The sequence below is a fragment of the Lampris incognitus genome, chromosome 2, assembly GCF_029633865.1.
Source record: "Lampris incognitus isolate fLamInc1 chromosome 2, fLamInc1.hap2, whole genome shotgun sequence".
In the NCBI taxonomy this organism is placed as follows: domain Eukaryota; kingdom Metazoa; phylum Chordata; class Actinopteri; order Lampriformes; family Lampridae; genus Lampris; species Lampris incognitus.
Genome location: NC_079212.1, coordinates 148768995 through 148790724, shown reverse-complemented (window position 1 = coordinate 148790724; position 21730 = coordinate 148768995). Strand labels below are relative to the sequence as shown.

At 44.5% G+C, this 21730-nt stretch overlaps 1 protein-coding gene across 1 annotated transcript in view; it reads left to right on the top strand.

Annotated features, from left to right (window-relative positions):
* Positions 1-21730, top strand: part of nisch (nischarin) — a 96617-nt gene that overhangs the window by 29781 nt on the left and 45106 nt on the right. Inside the window, exons 14-18 of the mRNA XM_056273546.1 lie at positions 1224-1330; positions 13129-13205; positions 13682-13909; positions 15361-15668; positions 19356-19573. Of these exons, the coding sequence (XP_056129521.1) occupies positions 1224-1330; positions 13129-13205; positions 13682-13909; positions 15361-15668; positions 19356-19573 (938 nt within the window). The remainder of the gene's footprint in view (positions 1-1223; positions 1331-13128; positions 13206-13681; positions 13910-15360; positions 15669-19355; positions 19574-21730) is intronic.

Here is a 21730-nt window from a genome sequence, read left to right as displayed (position 1 = left end):
GCGCCTCCTCTGGTCAGTAGGGGCAACTGTTCGGGAAGGAGGGGGTATTCCCACGCTATTCCCCCCAGGGGGAACTGGAGGGAGTAGCATGATCCTCCCATGTGCTGCGTCCCCCTGGTGAAACTCCTCACTGGCAGGTGAAAAGAAGCGGCTGGCAACTCCACATGTATCTCCGGAGGCATGTGGTAGTCTGCAGCCCTCCCCGGGTCGGCGGAGGGGGTGGAGCAGTGACTGGGACAGCTCAGAAGAGTGGGATAGTTGGCCAAGTACAATTGGGGAGATAAAGGTGGAACAATTTGTATAAAAAAAAGTACATTTTGAAATTGTCAGTGTAGCTGGTCGCTATGACGACCAGCTACACTGAGGGGGTACTGTTACAGTAATGGAAAACAACACAGAAGCGAGCCGAGCCTAGCCGGTACCATGTAGCGGACAAGGGGCATAAGAGTCACTATGTAACATGGCAAAGGATTGTCAAATGAAAATAATACCACTGACCCCCCTCTAATGGTGAAAGATGGAAATACTTTGGTTTCAACAGTATTGAACGTGGTACCACTGTGACAGATCTAGTGTCAAATGAAACTGGCTCTCTGCTTTAGCTCCTGACAAAGACCAACTTTATTACCAAATGCTATCACACAACCACGGTGCTTCAGCTTTTTTAAATCTTGAAGCTAAATTTCCCATGTTACGTCTCACTCAAGATAACGATGGCTCAATGGCTCCGTTGTCCACCAGCCAATGTCCCTATTTTACCACCAACCTGATGATTAGAATTTAACCACACGTCAACATCAGTCACATCATCCAGTAACCTGTTAAAGAGACTCATGTTGACGTATGGTTAGTGTGTTAAGCAGCTGATTTTTCTCTTCTTTTCACAGCTAACACTGATAGACCTCATTTAGCTGCTCACTTTGGCCACTAACCACAGATATGTCTCTACTGCTGGACTATGGTTCACTCTGATATGAATGATAAGCTGTTCATTTAAACTATACGAACCTCTTAATTCCCATGAAAACCAACTAGCCAGATTGTCTTAACTGTTTTTAGCCTCCACCTATCTAAGTGACATCTTGCCTCTGTTATGGGTTGTTTTAAAAGGCATATGTGTAATGTAATATCATCATTGTCCTTAGACATCCCAGTACACACAGAACCAGTCCGGTCGAGTCAGGGTAGAACCACTCATCTGGCTGTGCTTTTTTCTGTTACAGAAGTAAACACCACAGAAAAAGAAGTTGTCTCACCCAGTATCCTGCCCCCCATGGACCCTGTACCCCCCCCAACCTGCTCAGTCACCAACCAACACCACCAGCTGCAGGTCAGCCTCCACACTCAACACCAGTGGTCTTTAACCCAGGGCTTCTCAATGTCCAGTTGGCTGCAGAGCTAGCTAAACACAGTCCACACTACTGCTGTGTTTCCACAACAAGCAGCTGCCATACTGGAGTTTTCTTGAGCAAGACACGAGATCCCTACCAGCTCAGGGGCTTCTGCCCTGTAGCTGACCATGACTTCTGACCTTGGTTAGAAGGGAAGCAAGCTAAAAGTAAACATACACTGACTGAGCATTTCATTAGGAACACTATACTAATAGTGGGTAGGGCCTCCTCAGTTCTTCATGGCATGGATTCCATGAGATGTTGGAAACATTCCTTTGAGATTCTGGTCCATGTTGACATGATTGCATTGTACCTGAATGATGTAAAATATGGTCATTTAACTAACCACAAATCAATTTTAAAATTTGTAAATTATTTACATTTTATAGACGAATGAAGTCAATATAACTGCACACTGTGGGCAGTTTGCAGACAACTGTGTGCAGAAAACTGAACACTTAAGTGAATTTTCATGGACATGATGCTGACAGTGGTTTGACTCAGTGATTCCTGGTAAAGTCCAGGAATCAGACTGACCCCCCCCCCCCAATTGTAATGGGCCAATTCCCCCACTCTTCCAAGCTATCCCGGTCGCTGCTCCACCCCCTCTGCCAATCCGGGGAGTGCTGCAGACTACCAAATGCCTCGTCTGATACATGTGGACATGAGACCATCAGAAGTGCGTGTGCCCAGAGACGTGAGGGAGCTGATATGCTGAAGCACAGGAATGCGCTTCCCAAAGGGGGGGGTAGTGTAATGTGCACAGATAAAATAGACTCGCTAGCCCTTGGCTAACAGGTCGGATGCTTTAGTCGACTGGTTAGTGTAGTTGCCCGTGGTGCTGGAGACCCGGGTTCACGTCCTGGCTGCGGCAGTTCCCGGCTGCCCAAGCCGGAGGTAACACGAGGATTAGCAGTGGTAGTAGTAATAGTAGATGTTCAAACCATACAAAAATCTTCAAGTGACATGACAGAACTCTGTATATGGGGGTATAGATAGATAGATAGATAGATAGATAGATAGATAGATAGATAGATAGATAGATAGATAGATAGATAGATAGATAGATAGATAGATAGATAGATAGATAATTTTATTAGCCATACGACCAAGGCTGGAGGAATTTGTTTTTGGTACATTTTACACTCTGCAACACAATACATACAACAGACACTCCACATGTTATCATGAACAATACAGTTACACAATAACAGAAATAAACAGCAGGTGAATGGTGGTGCTTATGCCAGTGGTGTGTGAGGAAGGGACTATAGGGAGGAATTCAGAGTCCCTATGGCTAGGGGGAAAAAACTGTTTGCGAAGCGTTTAGTTCACTGTATCGCGTAAAAAGCAACAAGAGGCATTAAAGGAAAATATTTAAACCTTTACAATTTCTACACTTTTAATTGCTTTACTATTCTTCAGGCCATATAATCTTTCAATATAGTGTCTGATTTCTGTTTTTAATTGTATATGGTATTGGCTGAATTTGCGTTAATCGTTGCAATCGTGACATCGCGAAATCTTGGAGGCCCTGATAAGAGTTTGGTGCTCATACCAAAACTCTTGAGGCACCTCAGAAAATAGTCTCTGCTGTGCAGTGGCGTGTCGTGACTTTTCCACTAGGTGGGGCTGCTTTGAATCCAGCGCGTCAGAATTATAATTTTTCTTGACATGCAGCAAGCATAAGAGTCTAGTCCCCTAGGACAGCGTTTCCCAACCCAGTCCTCAAGGAACCCCCTATCCTGCAGATTTTCATTGTAACCCTACATAGGTAGCCCTGCTTGTACTTACCCAACCAATCGTCTCACAGCACTTAATTATGCAAGGTGTACAACAGCTGACATAATTCATTGCTGATTGGTTGAATAACTACAAACGGGTACCTATTCAGGGTTGCAAAGAAAATCTGCAGGATAGGGGTCCTTGAGGACTGGGTTGGGAAACACTGCCCTAGGATGCATCATTTAATCATTTTTTTAAGAAACATACACAAGTCTACTTCCAAATGTCTAATTCATTTCAGAAATAAAAACAAATAGCATATACTTAACAGAACTTGCTTATTTTTCCATTTGCCTGTCGTTGTCTGACACTATATTTCATTTATGCAATGTAGGCTTAATAACATACATTAATTGAATTAGACAATTAAATTGAAATGATAGGCAATTAGTGATTTTTTTGCATTTGAAATAGTTATTCCACAACTAATCAAATTTCAAATTTCACAAAGCAATCAAATTTCCACCCATAAACCATTCACAGCCATATAAATTTTATTAAATGAAAAGCGCAAATGCGGAAAAGTTTCCAGCAAATAGTTGTACATATTGTGCAGAGAAAGTGCTCCACATAAAATAGTTAATGAGAAAAAAAACTAAACTAAACTGTTGTAACATAGGCCTACAGTAGCCCACTACATATTGATCGATAAGCATTTGGAAGTCCCCGCATCACACTCGCACCATCGTAAGCCTGCACTGTCACTTGATCTCTCTGCTGCTCTCCCTTCTATCACGTTATCTCTGCTGCTCTCCCTTCTATAACTTGATCTCTCTGCTGCTCTCCCTTCTATCACTTTATCTCTGCTGCTCTTCCTTCTATCACTTGATCTCTCTGCTGCTCTCCCTTCTATCACTTTATCTCTCTGCTGCTCTCCCTTCTATCACTTTATCTCTCTGCTGCTCTCCCTTCTATCACTTTATCTCTCTGCTGCTCTCCCTTCTATCACTTGATCTCTCTGCTGCTCTTCCTTCTATCACTTTATCTCTCTGCTGCTCTCCCTTCTATCACTTTATCTCTGCTGCTCTTCCTTCTATCACTTGATCTCTCTGCTGCTCTCCCTTCTGTCACTTTATCTCTCTGCTGCTCTCCCTTCTATCACTTTATCTCTCTGCTGCTCTCCCTTCTATCACTTTATCTCTCTGCTGCTCTCCCTTCTATCACTTCATCTCTCTGCTGCTCTTCCTTCTATCACTTGATCTCTCTGCTGCTCTCCCTTCTATCACTTTATCTCTCTGCTGCTCTCCCTTCTATCACTTTATCTCTCTGCTGCTCTTCCTTCTATCACTTTATCTCTCTGCTGCTCTCCCTTCTATCACTTTATCTCTCTGCTGCTCTCCCTTGTATCACTTTATCTCTCTGCTGCTCTCCCTTCTATCACTTTATCTCTCTGCTGCTCTCCCTTCTATCACTTCATCTCTCTGCTGCTCTCCCTTCTATCACTTTATCTCTCTGCTGCTCTCCCTTCTATAACTTGATCTCTCTGCTGCTCTCCCTTCTATCACTTTATCTCTGCTGCTCTTCCTTCTATCACTTGATCTCTCTGCTGCTCTCCCTTCTATCACTTTATCTCTCTGCTGCTCTCCCTTCTATCACTTTATCTCTCTGCTGCTCTTCCTTCTATCACTTTATCTCTGCTGCTCTCCCTTCTATCACTTGATCTCTCTGCTGCTCTTCCTTCTATCACTTTATCTCTCTGCTGCTCTCCCTTCTATCACTTTATCTCTGCTGCTCTCCCTTCTATCACTTTATCTCTCTGCTGCTCTCCCTTCTGTCACTTTATCTCTGCTGCTCTCCCTTCTATCACTTTATCTCTCTGCTGCTCTTCCTTCTATCACTTTATCTCTCTGCTGCTCTTCCTTCTATCACTTTATCTCTCTGCTGCTCTTCCTTCTATCACTTTATCTCTGCTGCTCTCCCTTCTATCACGTTATCTCTGCTGCTCTCCCTTCTATCACTTGATCTCTCTGCTGCTCTTCCTTCTATCACTTTATCTCTGCTGCTCTCCCTTCTATCACTTGATCTCTCTGCTGCTCTTCCTTCTATCACTTTATCTCTCTGCTGCTCTCCCTTCTATCACTTGATCTCTCTGCTGCTCTCCCTTCTATCACTTTATCTCTCTGCTGCTCTTCCTTCTATCACTTGATCTCTCTGCTGCTCTTCCTTCTATCACTTTATCTCTCTGCTGCTCTTCCTTCTATCACTTTATCTCTCTGCTGCTCTCCCTTCTATCACTTTATCTCTGCTGCTCTCCCTTCTATCACTTTATCTCTCTGCTGCTCTCCCTTCTGTCACTTTATCTCTGCTGCTCTCCCTTCTATCACTTTATCTCTCTGCTGCTCTTCCTTCTATCACTTGATCTCTCTGCTGCTCTTCCTTCTATCACTTTATCTCTCTGCTGCTCTTCCTTCTATCACTTTATCTCTCTGCTGCTCTTCCTTCTATCACTTTATCTCTGCTGCTCTCCCTTCTATCACTTGATCTCTCTGCTGCTCTCCCTTCTATCACTTGATCTCTCTGCTGCTCTCCCTTCTATCACTTTATCTCTCTGCTGCTCTCCTTTCTATCACTTTATCTCTGCTGCTCTCCCTTCTATCACTTGATCTCTGCTGCTCTCCCTTCTATCACTTGATCTCTCTGCTGCTCTTCCTTCTATCACTTTATCTCTCTGCTGCTCTTCCTTCTATCACTTTATCTCTGCTGCTCTTCCTTCTATCACTTTATCTCTGCTGCTCTCCCTTCTCTGGCAGGATGTGTTCTAATTGATTGAGAATTGATGCAGCAACAGTCTCGGCATTGGCAATCTGTATGGGAGTAAAACTGTAAAAACCCTCCTGAACCTGATGTGATTTGTCAATATAACGTAGTACACATACTAACTGAGACTGTGTTGATCGTCAGTGGTTTCGTTGACCTGAAAGGCTGGAAAGTCTGCGTTTTTAATCTCATCTACTATGTACTCACGCATGATCCCCAACATACAATCCAGCAGTCTGTTCTGAATAATATTTGATGTACCTTTAAACATGGTTGCCGTTTCCAAATGTTGTTTCAACACACTGTCCAATTCAGCAGCAATATTCACTAGTCCGATAAAAATCCCAGGGTTGGCAGTGTCACTGCTCTCATTATGGCCACGTAATCCAAGTTCATATGCTCCACAAAATGTGACACAGTCAATAATCCTTGAAAGTGCAGTTCCATTCCTGTCTACCTCTTCATTGTGTTTCGTAATGCCGATCCTGTAGCTGTTGCTAAGTTGGCTTGCAATGTTAGTTCTCCCAAACATGGCTAGTTTCATGGCATTATCCATATGAGCCTTACTGTCTTCGTGTTTTTTATTTTTTCGAAAAGATGCTTAAGATCGCTCACTCCAGTTTCAGTCCAAGCCTTGTCTGATGTGGACGTTGGAAAAAGTAAGCACGGAAAGCAAAAAACAGCATGCCGCTTGTCACATCCACAGAGCCATGGTTTCCATGCATACCACTTGCTAGCAAAATTCCTGATGTATGATTTGCCACGATCAGCAGAGGGCTGTCGAATGCTGAGATTCTCAGGCTGATCTGGACCCAACTGCTTCACAATAAGCTTGTCAGACAAACTTCTCTGTTCAGATGGTTTTTCAAACAAAGAATCACCACTGTTAGGTTGTTCCTCTAGCAGATCAGCCATTGTTAGATTAGCCACGTTACTAACAGCTAGCCAACTCCCCGACTTCCTGCTCTACCACTAACAACTACTATGCATACAGTTTTACACAGCGCCAACTACCAAATCGGGCAGGTATTTCTCCGCCCAAGAATCAGCTCTTTTCGGCGCACACTGTCAACCAATCCAGTGTGTGATGGTGTGGCTGCTGTGGCTGCAGAGAAAAATGCGCCCTTCGGCACACAGACAGAGGTTTCAAGCAATGTTTTTTCATCAGTTATCACACTTTTCCATTATAATACATGTCTTATGTAAATATAACAATTGGATTTTTTTTTTAATTTATTTCTGATTTTTCCCTTTTTTCTCCCAATTTAGTGGCCAATCGATCCCTATTTTAATTCAAACACCCACCCTCACACTGTATGCGTTCGCCAACTGCATCTCTCCGGCCGGCAGTCTGGAAGGAGACGCCTCCCCACTTTCGTGACAAGGCGACTCCAAGCCGAACCACTGTTTTTCCGACACACACAGAGACGCATTCACATGACGAACACAAGCCGACTCCGCCCCCCTCCCGAAGACAGCGTTGCCAATGATTGCTGCTTCATCGAGTCCGGCCATAGTCGGATCTGACGAGACCGGGGCGCGAACCCCAGTCCCCAGTGGGCAACTGCATCGACACCAAGCCGATGCTTAGACCGCTACACCACCGCGGACCGAACAATTGGATTTTATACACACACGGCACCACAATTTTAAAAAAAAATAATTCATTTATTACAATACTTATTTTCCAATTGGAACTGTAGGTAGTGCGGCACCCTAGCGCCCCTAGTGGACGACACGCCACTGCTGCTGTGTCGTCTTCAGAATGCAGTTGGTGTTGAGAGACCATGTGAAGGTTGTAGTGGAACGTCAGGCCTCTAGGGGGCGGACTTTAGGAAGACGATACATTCATACGGAAATGTAACTAGAGAATAAGACACTAAAACGCAAGTGTGATTCTGCAGAGTTGCCTGTGTCGTCGTGATATTAAAACCAAGGTTCAATACTGAACATTATACATGGTGTCAGAAGTTTGGCGAGACGAATCTGTAAGTAGAAGAAATAAACTACTTATAAAGTCGGGAAAAAAGACCGGATTTGCCTACAGTAGCCAGTGCACCTAACACGCTGCTAAGCTAAGTGAGCCTGCTAGCTCCTTGACTCGCCTTCAATAGGGAGAGAGGAGAAATAACGAGACAATGGACCAGATATTTTCGATACCACCCCCGGGAAGCTTCAATTTTGACGAGCCAAGCAGTTGGACTCAACGGCTACGACGCTTCGACCGATTTAGAGTGGCTTCAGGACTAGCAGAATAGAGTGAGGAATACCAGCTCAATTCGCTGTTGTATATCATGGGGGAGGAAAGTGACGACATTTTGAACTCACTGACTTTGTCTGACGAACAAAAGAAGAAGTATGAAGATGTGTGTAAAGCCTTGGGTGAGCATTTTATTGGAAAACACAATGTAATATATGAGAGGGCCAAATTTAATAACAAAAATCAACAGCCGGGCGAATCAGCAGAAAACTATCACTGATGTTTACAACCTCGCAGAGCATTGTCAATATGGCATTCTGCTTGAAGAAATTATCAGAGATTGGATCGTAGTGGGGATCAGAGATGCAAAACTGTCTGAAAAATTACAATTAGATCCAAATCTCACTTTGGCCAAAACAATAACACAAGTCAGACAAAATGAAGTCAAGAAACAGCAACCATTGATTAGACGAGAAAATGCTGAAACAAAAGAAGTTAATGTGGATGCTATAGCTGCAAGAAAACCAGGGAAATTTAAGATGGCGGCGACAGCACAGAAAAATCACATTGCACAGAGAACTGAAAGCTGTAAAAGATGTAGAAGAAGCCCTCAGCATACATGGAAGCCGTGTCTAGCTAGAGAGGCGGAGTGTAGAAAATGCAAAAAGAAAGGCCTTTATGCAGCAGTGTGTAGGACAATACAGAGAGTGGAGGCAATTGAAGAAAGAAGTGAAACAGCAGAATGTGCATTCATGGGAACAATTCAAAGTCGGAAACAACACTATCTGTAAACAGGATATACAGATGAATGGAGAATTGATTAACTTTAAGTTAGATACAGGAGTGGCAGTCACAGCCATACCAGAATCCATGTACTCAAACGCCAGAGATGGCAATCTCCACAATGTACAGCAAATGATAAGTGGTCCCAACAACCAACCACTCACTCTACTGGGCACGTTCAAAGCAAGTCTGAAAAAGGTCAAAAAGAAAACAGAGCAGGAAGTATATATAGTAAAGGATTTAGTGATGACACTGTTAGGTCTCCCTGCTATCCAGACTTGGCTACTATTGCAACAGGTTGCAGCAGTCCATGCTATGGGAAACATTCAAAACGATGTTCCCAAAGGTGTTCTCAGGCTTAGGGAAGCTGCAAGGTAGCTATAAGATAGAGTTAGGAGAGGGGGCAACACCATATGCGCTGTCAGCTCCTCAACGTGTAGCGCTACCCGTTCTGGACAAAGTGAAGTCAGAACTCCATAGGATGGAAAACATGGGAGTCATTCAACAAATTCAAGAACCCACCGAGTGGTGTGCAGGAATGGTGGTCGTGCCGAAGCCCAATGGAAACATGAGGATCTGCATAGACCTAACAAGACTCAATGAAAGTGTGCGTTGAGAGAGACATACTCCCAGCTGTGGATGACACACTTGCAAAGCTAAATGGAGCAGTAGTGTTCGCCAAACGACGCTACATCAGGATTTTGGCAAATACCCTTACATAAAGACTCTGAGCCCTTGACGACATTCATTGCACCTTTTGGCAGGTATTGTTTTAAGCAGCTACCCTTTGGGATTTCCTCAGCGCCTGAGCACTTTCAGCTGAGAATCTCACAGATTGTTGCCGGCACACCAGGAACACTGTACCATGCAGATGACATCTAGGTGTTCGGCAAAGACCCGACAGAGCATGATGAAAGGTTGTGTGAAGTCCTCTGAAAGTTTGAGAGTGCAGGTCTGACTCTAAATGAAAAATGTGAGTTTGGGGTGAATGCAGTGACGTTTCTGGGGCATAAAATTAGTGCTCAAGGGATTGAGGCCGACCCAGACAAAATTAAAGCCATTATCAACATGCCAGATCCTCACAATGTTGAAGGAGTGAGACGCTTTATGGGGATGGTGAACTACATTGGCAATTTTTCCCCTCACCTGCCCAGTCTCACAAAGCCTTTGAGAGACCTCTTGAAAAATGACAGCACATGGACATGGGACATGCAGCAAAAGACGGCCTTTGAAGAAGTAAATAAGGAGCTCAGCTTGCCAACTGTCTTAGCATAGTATAGTTCAAAAAGAGAAACTCTTGTGTCTGCAGATGCATTGTCATATGGCCTTGGAGGAGTGCTAATGCAGCGACAGCCAGATGGAGAATACAGACCAGTGGTGTTCATATCCAGAAGTCTGATACCCACTGAAACTTGATATGCACAGATCGAGAAAGAGGCCCTCGCCATGACCTGGGCATGTGAGCGACTGAGCGTCTATCTCCTGGGGTTGGACTTCACTGTGCATACAGACCACAGGCCTCTGATCTCCTTGTTAAGCTCCCAACCACTTGATGACCTACCTCCAAGAATACTCAGATTCAGGCTGAGGATGATGAGGTTCACGTACCGTTCTATCACTCTCTGCTGCTAGTGGCAGCTGATGCATTGTCACGCGCTCCACTTGAACGAGACAGCATGAAGGATCTACTATGTACACTAGAAAGGGAGTGTAGAGTCCACATTGATTATGTCATGGCGCACATTCCAGCAACAAAAACTAAAATAGAGCAGATCAGAGATGCAATGATGAGACAACTCAAAGTGTACACAGACGAGGGTTGGTGAGTGCACAGGAATGCAGTCCCTGAGAATCTCCTGCCATACTGGTCATACAGAGCAGACATGCACGTAGCAGATTGTATCCTACTAAAGGAAAGGGGGAATGAATCCTTATTCCATCACCCATGCGCAGAGAGATGCTTGAAAGAATCCACCATGGACACCAGGGCATGACGAAGTGCATTGCCAGGACACCACAGTCCATGTGGTGGCCTGGGTTGACAAGAGATATCAGAGAGCTAGTGAAAAGATGTGACAGGTGCTGCCAGTTTTCCAGTTATTGAACAGAGCCTCTGATGGACAACACCATTACCTGCAACACTGTGGCAGAGAGTGGCTGCAGACATCTTTCAGTGGGGAAAAGGCCACTACTTGATTGTAATTGATTACTTCCTAAGACATATTGAAGTAGCCAACCTGCTGACGCTCACAACTGCTACCATGGTGGAGAGGTTGAAAGTCATCTTTGCCAGATTTGGCATTCCTGAGGTGCTAGTGACGGACAATGGGCCACAGTTCGTGTGACGGTGACTGTGATGTATAAACAGTTGGTGTTGAGAGACCATGTGACAGAGACTGTGATGTATAAACAGTTGGTGTTGAGAGACCATGTGACGGTGACTGTGATGTGTAAACAGTTGGTGTTGAGAGACCATGTGATGGTGACTGTAATGTGTAAACAGTTGGTGTTGAGAGATCATGTGACGGTGACTGTGATGTATAAACAGTTGGTGTTGAGAGACCATGTGACGGTGACTGTGATGTGTAAACAGTTGGTGTTGAGAGATCATGTGACGGTGACTGATGTGTAAACAGTTGGTGATGAGAGATCATGTGACGGTGACTGTGATGTGTAAACAGTTGGTGTTGAGAGATCATGTGACGGTGACTGTGATGTGTAAACAGTTGGTGTTGAGAGATCATGTGACGGTGACTGTGATGTGGAAACAGTTGGTGTTGAGAGATCATGTGACGGTGACTGTGATGTGGAAACAGTTGGTGTTGAGAGACCATGTGACGGTGACTGTGATGTGTAAACAGTTGGTGTTGAGAGATCATGTGACGGTGACTGTGATGTGGAAACAGTTGGTGTTGAGAGACCTTGTGACGGTGACTGTGATGTGGAAACAGTTGGTGTTGAGAGACCATGTGACGGTGACTGATGTGTAAACAGTTGGTGTTGAGAGATCATGTGACGGTGACTAATGTGTAAACATTTGGTGTTGAGAGATCATGTGACGGTGACTGTGATGTGGAAACAGTTGGTGTTGAGAGACCTTGTGACGGTGACTGTGATGTGGAAACAGTTGGTGTTGAGAGACCATGTGACGGTGACTGTGATGTGTAAACAGTTGGTGTTGAGAGATCATGTGACGGTGACTAATGTGTAAACAGTTGGTGTTGAGAGATCATGTGACGGTGACTGATGTGTAAACAGTTGGTGTTGAGAGATCATGTGACGGTGACTGTGATGTGTAAACAGTTGGTGTTGAGAGATCATGTGATGGTGACTGTGATGTGGAAACATTTGGTGTTGAGAGACCATGTGACGGTGACTGTGATGTGGAAACAGTTGGTGTTGAGAGACCATGTGACGGTGACTGTGATGTGGAAACAGACAAATCTAAAATTGTCCACAATTTCAAAAGATGACCCATTGTTGGAGATGGGAATGTGATTTTCTCTGATCTTTCTAAAGTCAACAATGATTTCTTTTGTCTTATTGACATTTAGAGAGAGGTTGGTATCATGGCAGCATATGGTCAAATCTTTCATTTCCCTCCTCTACGCCCTCACATCACTGTGGCTTATTAGTCTAATCACTGTGGTGTCATCTGCAAATTTAATGATGCTGTTGTTGTCGTATTTGGCAACACAGTCATGTGTAAACAGACTGTACAATAGGGGGCTGAGACAGCAGACCTGAGGTGTGACTGTGGGGGGGACACAGTTTGTGAATAATCCTGATTGCTTGTAGGTAGAAGCTATTTAGCATTCTGCTGGATCTAGCATAGATGCTCCTTCCTGTAGCTCTTCCTGTAGCTCTTCCCAGACAGCAGGAGGGAAAACAGGTTGTGAGAAGGATGGTGGGGGTCCTTAATGATGCTGGAGACTCTGCCAACACAGCGGTGATGGTAAATCTCCAACAGGAAGGGGAGAGGGGCACAAGCGAGCTGTCCTCACTATCCTGTTCAGCTGGTGTTGTTTTGTCGCTTTGTAGTTACCGAACCAGGAAGTGAGACCGTAGGTTAGAATACTTTCAGTGGTGCCCCTGTAGAAGGTGGTGAGGGCTGGAATGGTGAGGCTTGCCCTTTAAAGTCTCCAGTCAGGGGTGCCCGTAATATCGGTATGATCCTGTGTCTAAATAATGTTGTATGTTGTGTGTCTGTAGGTTCCCTCTGCTGCCTGTCTGTCTGCTAGCACATCCAGTCCCCAACACACTTACTGTAACCCTGCAAGTACAACCAGGTTAGTATCCATTCATGATACAACTGCTGCTCCTAGTACTTCTACACTATAACTACTATTGTTACTACTGGTATTACTACTATAAAACTACTATTACTGTTCTAGTAGTTCACTACTCTTACTACTTTTACTAATACCGTTGCTACACTAATATAACTACTGGTACTGCTGTTATAGCTGCTATAAAACTAGTACCACTGCTCCTGCTACTATTTCTACTGCTACTATTATTTCTACTACTGTTACGACTGCTACGAAAACTGCTGCTATATTAGTAGTACTAGTAGAAGCCTACTACTAATACTACTAGTGTTACTACTGTTGTTGCTGCTATAAAACTACTACTACTGCTGCTGTTATTTCTGTAACTGTTGTTATTTCTACAACTACTGATACCACTGTTATACCACTACTGCAACTACTGTTACTACTAATGTTGCTGCTACTGCTACCAGTAACTGTGCCTCTGTCTCCAGGTGTATCTGTAGTTGTGACAGAAGAGGAGAAGGAACAGAGAACTCCTTCAGCACCTCCTGCCCCATCCTCCCCTCTCACCTCCTCTCATTCTCCTCCTCTAACAAAGAGTTCATTGTCCAGCTGTCCCGGCATGTCGGCTCCATCCTGAAGCAGCAGGAAGAGGAGGAGGAGGTGGTGTGGGAGGGGAGGAGGCGGAGTTCTGAGCCCACAGAGGTGGGGAGCTCCAGGTAACTCCATCAATGACGTGCTGGGTCTGTTTTGTGTACCCATGATTCAGTGAGAAGTCTTTCCATTACCCCCACAGCAGAAAGCTGTTTACATGCACACTAGTATTCCAGCAGAGTCCTGTTCCAGCTTCGATCCTGTTGGGATATGATCTTCACTTGGATCATACACTAACCAGTAACCTGGTTATTCATATTCCTGTTAACATGGTGGCGGCACGGTGGCGCTGTGGCTCACAGCAAGAAGGTCCTGGGTTCGAACCCCGGGGTAGTCCAACCTTGGGGGTCGTCCTCTGTGTGGAGTTTGCATGTTCTCCCCGTGTCTGCATGGGTTTCCTCCCACAGCCCCAAAAACATGTAGGTCAGGTGAATTGGCCGTACTAAATTGTCCCTAGGTGTGTGTGTGTGTGTGTGTGTGTGGGTGTGGGTGTGTGTGTGTGTGTGTGTGGGCCCTGTTATGGTCTGGTGGTCTGTCCAGGGTGCCTCCTCGCCTGCCGCCCAATGACTGCTGGGATAGGCTTCAGCATCCCTGTGACCCTGAGAGCAGGGTAAGCAGTTTGGATAATGGATGGATGTTTCCATGGTTAAGCTGTTTAAGTATTTTAATTGGCAGCGATCATTTTGTTTTTTCGACAGACCCACCAGCCTGTCATGTCTTTACCTAATGTACCTACCGTAGCTCATTTCTGTTATTGTGTAATGGCTGCCAGTTAAGCTCGTGTTAGCTGGGTAACATCATCTTCATCACAAATAAGGATGAAGCTGTTTTGGTTATTTAATGCCAGGTCGCCATTTTGATGCATCCTGTCATCGGAGCTCCCGAGGCTTTCTGTCGCTTTCAGTGCTTATTGACTCAGTTTGTGTTTATTGTGTTTATTGTGTTAGCATCTCTGCATGTTCTTCTGTATCTAGAAACTCTTTTTTTAACCTGTACTCTTACACTCATTTATACGTGGCAGCACTTTTTGGAGTACATGTACATTGAAAGGTGCTTTATAAATAAAATGTATTATTATTATTGTTGTTGTTGTTGTTCCATGTTATATTTAGCTTTTTCATTACTACCGCCGTCTTTTGTTTTGCTAGTCCGTCATCAAGTCTGGTGATGCGCTGGGCTGCACAGCTAGCAGAGAGCAGTCAGAAGAATGCATAAGATATTATTAACATGCCACGGTGCCCTGGTTTCTTTTGGAGGAAGCCATTTTGTATTTTCAGAGTTCTTAAAACCACGATCAGGGCTTATCTGGGTTTCTGTAACCAGGATATGGTGTTTACATGCACCAACACACAAGTGGGATGTTGCACAACCTGATCAGAACCAGGATACTAGTGTGCATGTAAATGTACTGATTTCATTGTGGCATGAATGTGCTGTGTTCTAGATCGTGTTCTTCGTACTACTGCATACTGCATAAAAACACAAACTTTGTTTCTTCCTGTTTGTCTGCTACTAGTCCCAGCTCATGCCCCGGGGACGGGTACTTTGAGATGGGCCTGGATGACTCTTTGGAGGAGGCCTCGGTCTCCTCACACACCACCTCCACCTCTCTCCCTGCTCCTCTAGTGGACGCACAGGGCCAGGAGGCCCAGGAGAAGGTGTGTGAGGAGCAGAACGGGGTGCAGATTAGCGGGGTCCTGTGGTGCCTCTGTGTTCGGGTGGAGAACAACATGGAGCAGAGGGGGGGGTGTCTGGTTTTGACTGACAAAGTCCTGGGACTGTTTTACATACCAGCTGACTCCACCTTGACCAATGAGGACACAGGTAAACACATTTAACAGTCGCAGTAACAGCACATCTTAAATGCTGCCCGTAGTGATAAACCTGCACACTGCTCATCATGTCCACACACTTCTGAGATGTGATGCCGACAGTCTGAGGAAACAACTGCTTTTACTGGAACCACCAAGACCTCGTTATGACTGTTCTGAATAGTCAAAGTCTGATAACTTTGTGGGGGAAAAAAGATACAGACCTGCCGCCCCCTGAATTCTCCTAAAATGCATATATTTGCAATAAAATCAGCTTTACATCAACTACACAAAATAAAGTTAAGATCAGATCTACCTAAAACGACCATGAGCTGTCAACATGACCGTCTCATGCGTGATGGTGTGCGTCATGTCAGTATTTATGACATGTGTTGGTGGCGTCATTTCCTTCGTGAAGTTCGTTGCTCTGTCCTAGAAACACACTAGCATCCTTTAGTGCAAACAAATAGTCTTAACTTGGTTTGTGATTATGTCCACCATGTCTGGTTACAGACGCCGTTACAGACACACCATGACTACCACCAAGGCGTTGCAGGATTTACAGGTGTTGGACTGGGCCATTTTAAATTGTTTAAAAATAGTATTAAAAGTTGTTAAAATGTTAATTTTGGTGTCAGTTTCATAACAGACATACTAACATATGTAATGCATTAATATCTCTACTTGGTATTTATCTTGACACAATATAGAGTTTAAAAACCGCGGCGGTCATTTTGACCGCCTATGGTCGTTCTAGGTAGGAGTGAAATCCTGGTCATTCTAGTAAAGGTGTCCAGATTTCTCCGGCTCTATAATGTCACTCATCTCTACTGTCTCTATCAGAGCACAACTTCTAGAGTCCCATGAGATCAGTCTCCCTTAATACTGTTGCTATGTCCAACTGACTTTTAAGATGGACCTCTATTATTATTATGGGTTGGTTTAAACTTAAATATCACAACACAGTAAAAACACTAAAGTGACTGTAGATAACTTACCTCTGAATAGATGGAAGTGAGTCTGTTGATGGTTTATTTAATGGAAATTGTGTTCCTATACAAATACAGAAGACAATTCTGCAGGAAAAATTAAAGATAGTTTGTCCTTCAGTCACTCAAGATAATATGACTTGAACATTTTTCTCAGCAACAATTTTTCACCATTTTTCTTTCCTTTACCTCTGTCGTTTACTCATCTGTTACTCTGTCCTTTGTTGTATTAAAGTTGTTGTATTTCTGTTGATCATAGTTGGAGGTCAGAGGATGGTTGCCAAGTGCTGATGGGTACATTACTGTCAGTCATTTTGCAAAAGGTCAAAGTCATGTCAAGTCACATTTATTTATAGAGCACATTTAAAACCAGCCCACATTGACCAAAGTGCTATACAGACCAGAGCAGGTAGCTAAAACACAAATACAAGAAGACATAGACAACAAGGCACATAGCTCGGAGGCACAAATAAACAACACATGGACATAGGTACCAGCCAGCTGGAGAATAAAAATCAGTTTTTAGCAAGGACTTAAAAGACATGATTGAGGGGAGTCTGATAGGGAGGGGAATATGGTTCGACAGTCTATGGGCTGCAACTGCAAGGATGTGGTCATCCCTCAGCTTAAGTTAAGATCACAGGACAGCCGGGAGTCAAAATCAGTTGACCTGAAGGACCTGGAGGTGGAATAGAGGGTTAAAAGTTCTACTATAAAAGACGAGGCCAGCCTATTTAGGGCTTTATAAACAAATAGAAGAACCTTAGAATCAATTCTGAACCGTACAGGCAGCCAGTGGCGAGAGGCCATTATAGGGGTAATATGGTCTCCTCCGGGTACCTGTCAGGAGCCAGGTTGCAGCATTCTAGAGACCAGTTGCAGGCAGGACAGGGACAACTGATTAATCCCAAAATACATGGCGTTGCAGTAGTCCAAGCAGGAGGATATCAAGTGTGGATGAGTTTCTCGAGATCTTTAAGAGAGAAACGACTTGATTTTGGCAATAGCACGTAGCTGGAAAAACTGGCTTTCACTATGGCATTAACCTTCTTGTCAAACTTGAAGGCGGAATCAAATATCACACCAAACACGGGGATTGCCAGATCAAATCCCTGTTACCTCCAGCTTAGTCGGGCGTCTCTACAGACACAATTGGCCGTGTCTGGGTGTGTGTCCTGGTCACTGCACTAGCGCCTCCTCTGGTCAGTCGGGGCGCCTGTTTGGGGGGGGAGGGGGAATTGCGGGATCTTCCCACGCACTATGTCCCCCTGACAAAACTCCTCACTGTCAGGTGAAAAGAGAAAAGAAGCGCCTGGCGACTCCACATGTATCAGAAGAGACAAGAGACAAGTGATAGTCTGCAGCACTCCTCGGCTCAGCAGAGGGGGTGGAGCAGCGACCAGGACAGCTCAAAAGAGTGGGGTAATTGGCCTGGTACAATTGAGGAGAAAAAGGGGGACCCTCCCCCCAAAAAAAATCACACCAGGGTTTTTGGCATGAACTTTGACATAGGTGGACAGTTGCCAGACTGTTGGTAAATGCTTTAATGGAGTCAGGGGGGCCAAATAGTACAACTTCAGATTTGTCTTCATTCAGCTTTAGGAAGTCTTGTGCCATCCAGCACTTTATGTTCTCAAGGCACTTCAAGATGCTGACTAGATTGGACTAATTGTTTAGTTTCAGGGGCAGATAAAGCTGAGCGTCATCAGCATAACAGTGAAAGGAAATGTCATATTTTTGAATGATTTGACCAAGGGGAAGCATGCATGTCGAGAAAAGAATGGGACCCAGGATAGAACCATGTGGGACCCTGCAGGAGAGATGAGCTGACGGAGAGGAAAATTTTTCAGTTAATGGAAGATTCTATTTTTCAGAATCATGTTTATTAGCCAAGTAGGTTTGCACAAACATGGAATTTGACTCTGGTTTCATGGCTCTCTCAGTGTACTTAACATTTAATAACAATATAACAACACAACAATCTTTAGATATGTATACAATGATTGACTATATACAGGCGAAATAAGAGGTGATAAGGTGCAGTGGTGCAGAGAATATATCAGAGATGTTGAAATAGATCTTAGCAGGTTACTTACATACATGCCTGAAGTAGATGGACATGACAGAGTGTACCAGTATACGTACAATGTACAGTACAGTATATACAACATGTACAGTACAGTATATACAACATGGTTGGCTTTATTGACAGTTTTAAGTGTTCATTTGAATGACAGCCCGTGGAAAGAAACTTTTTATATCTGGGTGTTTTTGGGTACAGTGCTCTGTAGCACCTGCCAGAGGGGAGGAGTTGGAATAGGTTGTGACCAGGGTGTGATGGGTCTGCAGTGATGTTGCCTGCCCGTTTCCTGAGTCTGGAGGTGTATAAGTCCTGAATGGAGGGCAGGTTGACACCAATGATTTTCTCTGCAGACCTAACTGTCTGTTGTAGTCTGTCCCTGTCCTGTTTGATGGCCAATGTAGGATGTGAACCATTTCAAGGCAGGGCCATCAATACCAAGCCCATACTGGAGACAGTCTGTTAAAATTTCCTGATCCACAGCATTGAACACTGCGCTGAGGTCAAGAACAATTAGAATGGCAATCACCAGAGTCGGTAGAGAGGAGCAGGTCATTGTACACTTTGTACACAGGTCAATTAAACTTGTGAACAGATAATGATGGAAGGTTATCTCTCCTGATGTTCTCAGAGAGGGAGTGGAGTCCAGGTCTAGAGGAGGTTCTCTCCAGCCTCCAGAAAGACCTCCTGGTCCCTTACACGGAGGTTGTCCTTTCATCCAAGACCGACCTCCCTGACTCCTGCCTGGCTCTGGGAGTCCGGTCTGGAAGAGCTCACTGGTACCTCTTCTCTGACCCGCAGAACCTCAGAGAGACCCGAACACAACTCACAACTCTGCTCCAACTGAAGGTAAAACAACAGAACTGCTGTTATACCACATACCTCTTAAAATTAAAGATATAATCCTGAATCTCCTAGTTTTATTTTAACAGTTTATGTCCTATGTAGGTGTTAGCAAGGTGAGTGTTGTTTGAGTTCCATTCAAGATAAATGAGATTCAGCGGTGCTGTTGTGTCAGAAACAAACCAAAAAACCCTGATTGAATGTGAGTTTTACTTACTGATGTTGTACTTTTATCTGTTGGTAAAGGTTTCTTTACCAGCTTGTTCTGTCATATCTGCTTGTTAGTCACAACAGCTTCATTTCCTCAAATTCAACACTACCTGCCTTAGTCTTTCTCATTTGGCTGCTATGATGAAGATGGAAAACACTATGCACCCTATAATTTTTCCTGGCAAAGTCTTACAAAACACTAACCTACCACTACTACCTTTGGCTGCTCCCGTTAGGGGTCGCCACAGTGAATCATCCATTTCCATCTCTTCCTGTCCTCTGCATCTTCCTCTGTCACACCAGCCACCTGCATGTCGTCCCTCACCACATCCATAAACCTCCTCTTCAGCCTTCCTCTTTTTCTCTTCCCTGGCAGCTCCATATTCAGCATCCTTTTCCCAATATACCCAGCATCTCTCCTCCACACATGTCCAAACCATCTTAATCTTGTCTCTCTTGCTTTGTCTCCGAACCGTCCAACCTGAGCTGTCCCTCTACTTGTTCCTAATCCTGTCCTTCTTCATCACTCCCAATGAAAATCTTAGCATCTTCAACTCTGCCACCTCCAGCTCCTCCTCCTGTCTTTTCGTCAGTGCCACTGTCTCCAAACCATACAGCTTAGCTGGTCTCACTGCCATCTTGTAAACCTTCCCTTTAACTCTTGCTGGTACCCTTCTGTCACAAATCACTCCTGACACTCTTCTCCACCCACTCCACTCTGCCTGCACTCTCTTCTTCACCTCTCTTCTGTGCTCCCCGTTACTTTGGACAGTTGATCCCAAGTATTTAAACTCATGTGCTTTCATCACCTCTACTCCTTGCATCTGTCCTCCCTCTCATTCACGCATATGTATTCTGTCTTGCTCCTACTGACTTTCATTCCTCTTCTCTCCAGTGCATACCTCCACCTCTCCAGGCTCTCTTCAACCTGCACCCTACTCTCACTACAGATCACAGTGTCATCCGCAAACATCATAGTCCATGGAGACTCCTGCCTGATCTCCTCCGTCAACCTGTCCATCACCATTGCAAACAAGAAAGGGCTCAGAGCCGATCCTTGATGTAATCCCACCTCCACCTTGAACGCATCTGTCATTCCAACGGCACACCTCACCATTGTCACACTGCCCTCCTACATATGTAACCCCTTTTTCACTGGCGGGAAACGCCAAGCACATTTAAACAAGACAAAAGCCTAATGCTACCAGTTACTAAAGTGTTACAATACAATTCAATAGCACAACAGGATCCTGAGTTCTCAGCGGTGGAATGGTGAGCTGGCTGAACCTCCTGTGTACTAGTAGGCTAGTGCCCCTAATGACAATATTAGTGATGAATGATAATAGAAATAATTAACCAAGATAATAATCAATTTAGTAGCGCGGTGCCTCCACTGTGAAAATACTACACTTACCTAAGGCTAGTGAATGGTGTATCTTCCCAGAATGAAACAAACGTGGTTAATGCAGATATTATAACCCTGATGTGTACTGAATTACTGTACAAGCTTATTAACATCACTCTAAAAGTAACCTAGGCTTTGCATAAGCGGAAAATGAGCTGCCAATACACCCGAAATATAATTAATAATAATAGGATTTATTTGATAATACTGAGAGAGAGAGAGAGAGAGAGAGAGAGAGAGAGAGAGAGAGAGAGAGAGAGAGAGAGAGAGAGAGTACCCCAAGAGTGTATTGTTGTTGATTAAATAAACATTAGTTGGAATTACACAGGGTGTGGCAACCGGTCCCAATAAACAGGAAGAAAAGTAGCAAAAGAACACAAAAATACCCAGCGCTTTCCTTTGGGGCCCGTTGGTGCACATAAAGCAGCTCTCTGAGCGGAGGGCAAGGCAGCCACCCGCAAGATGGCCACAGGTTGCAATGTTCAGAAAACCCTGGCGAAGATGGTGGTCATCTGGTGGGTCCAGATGAAGCGAGTCCTCTTTGAACA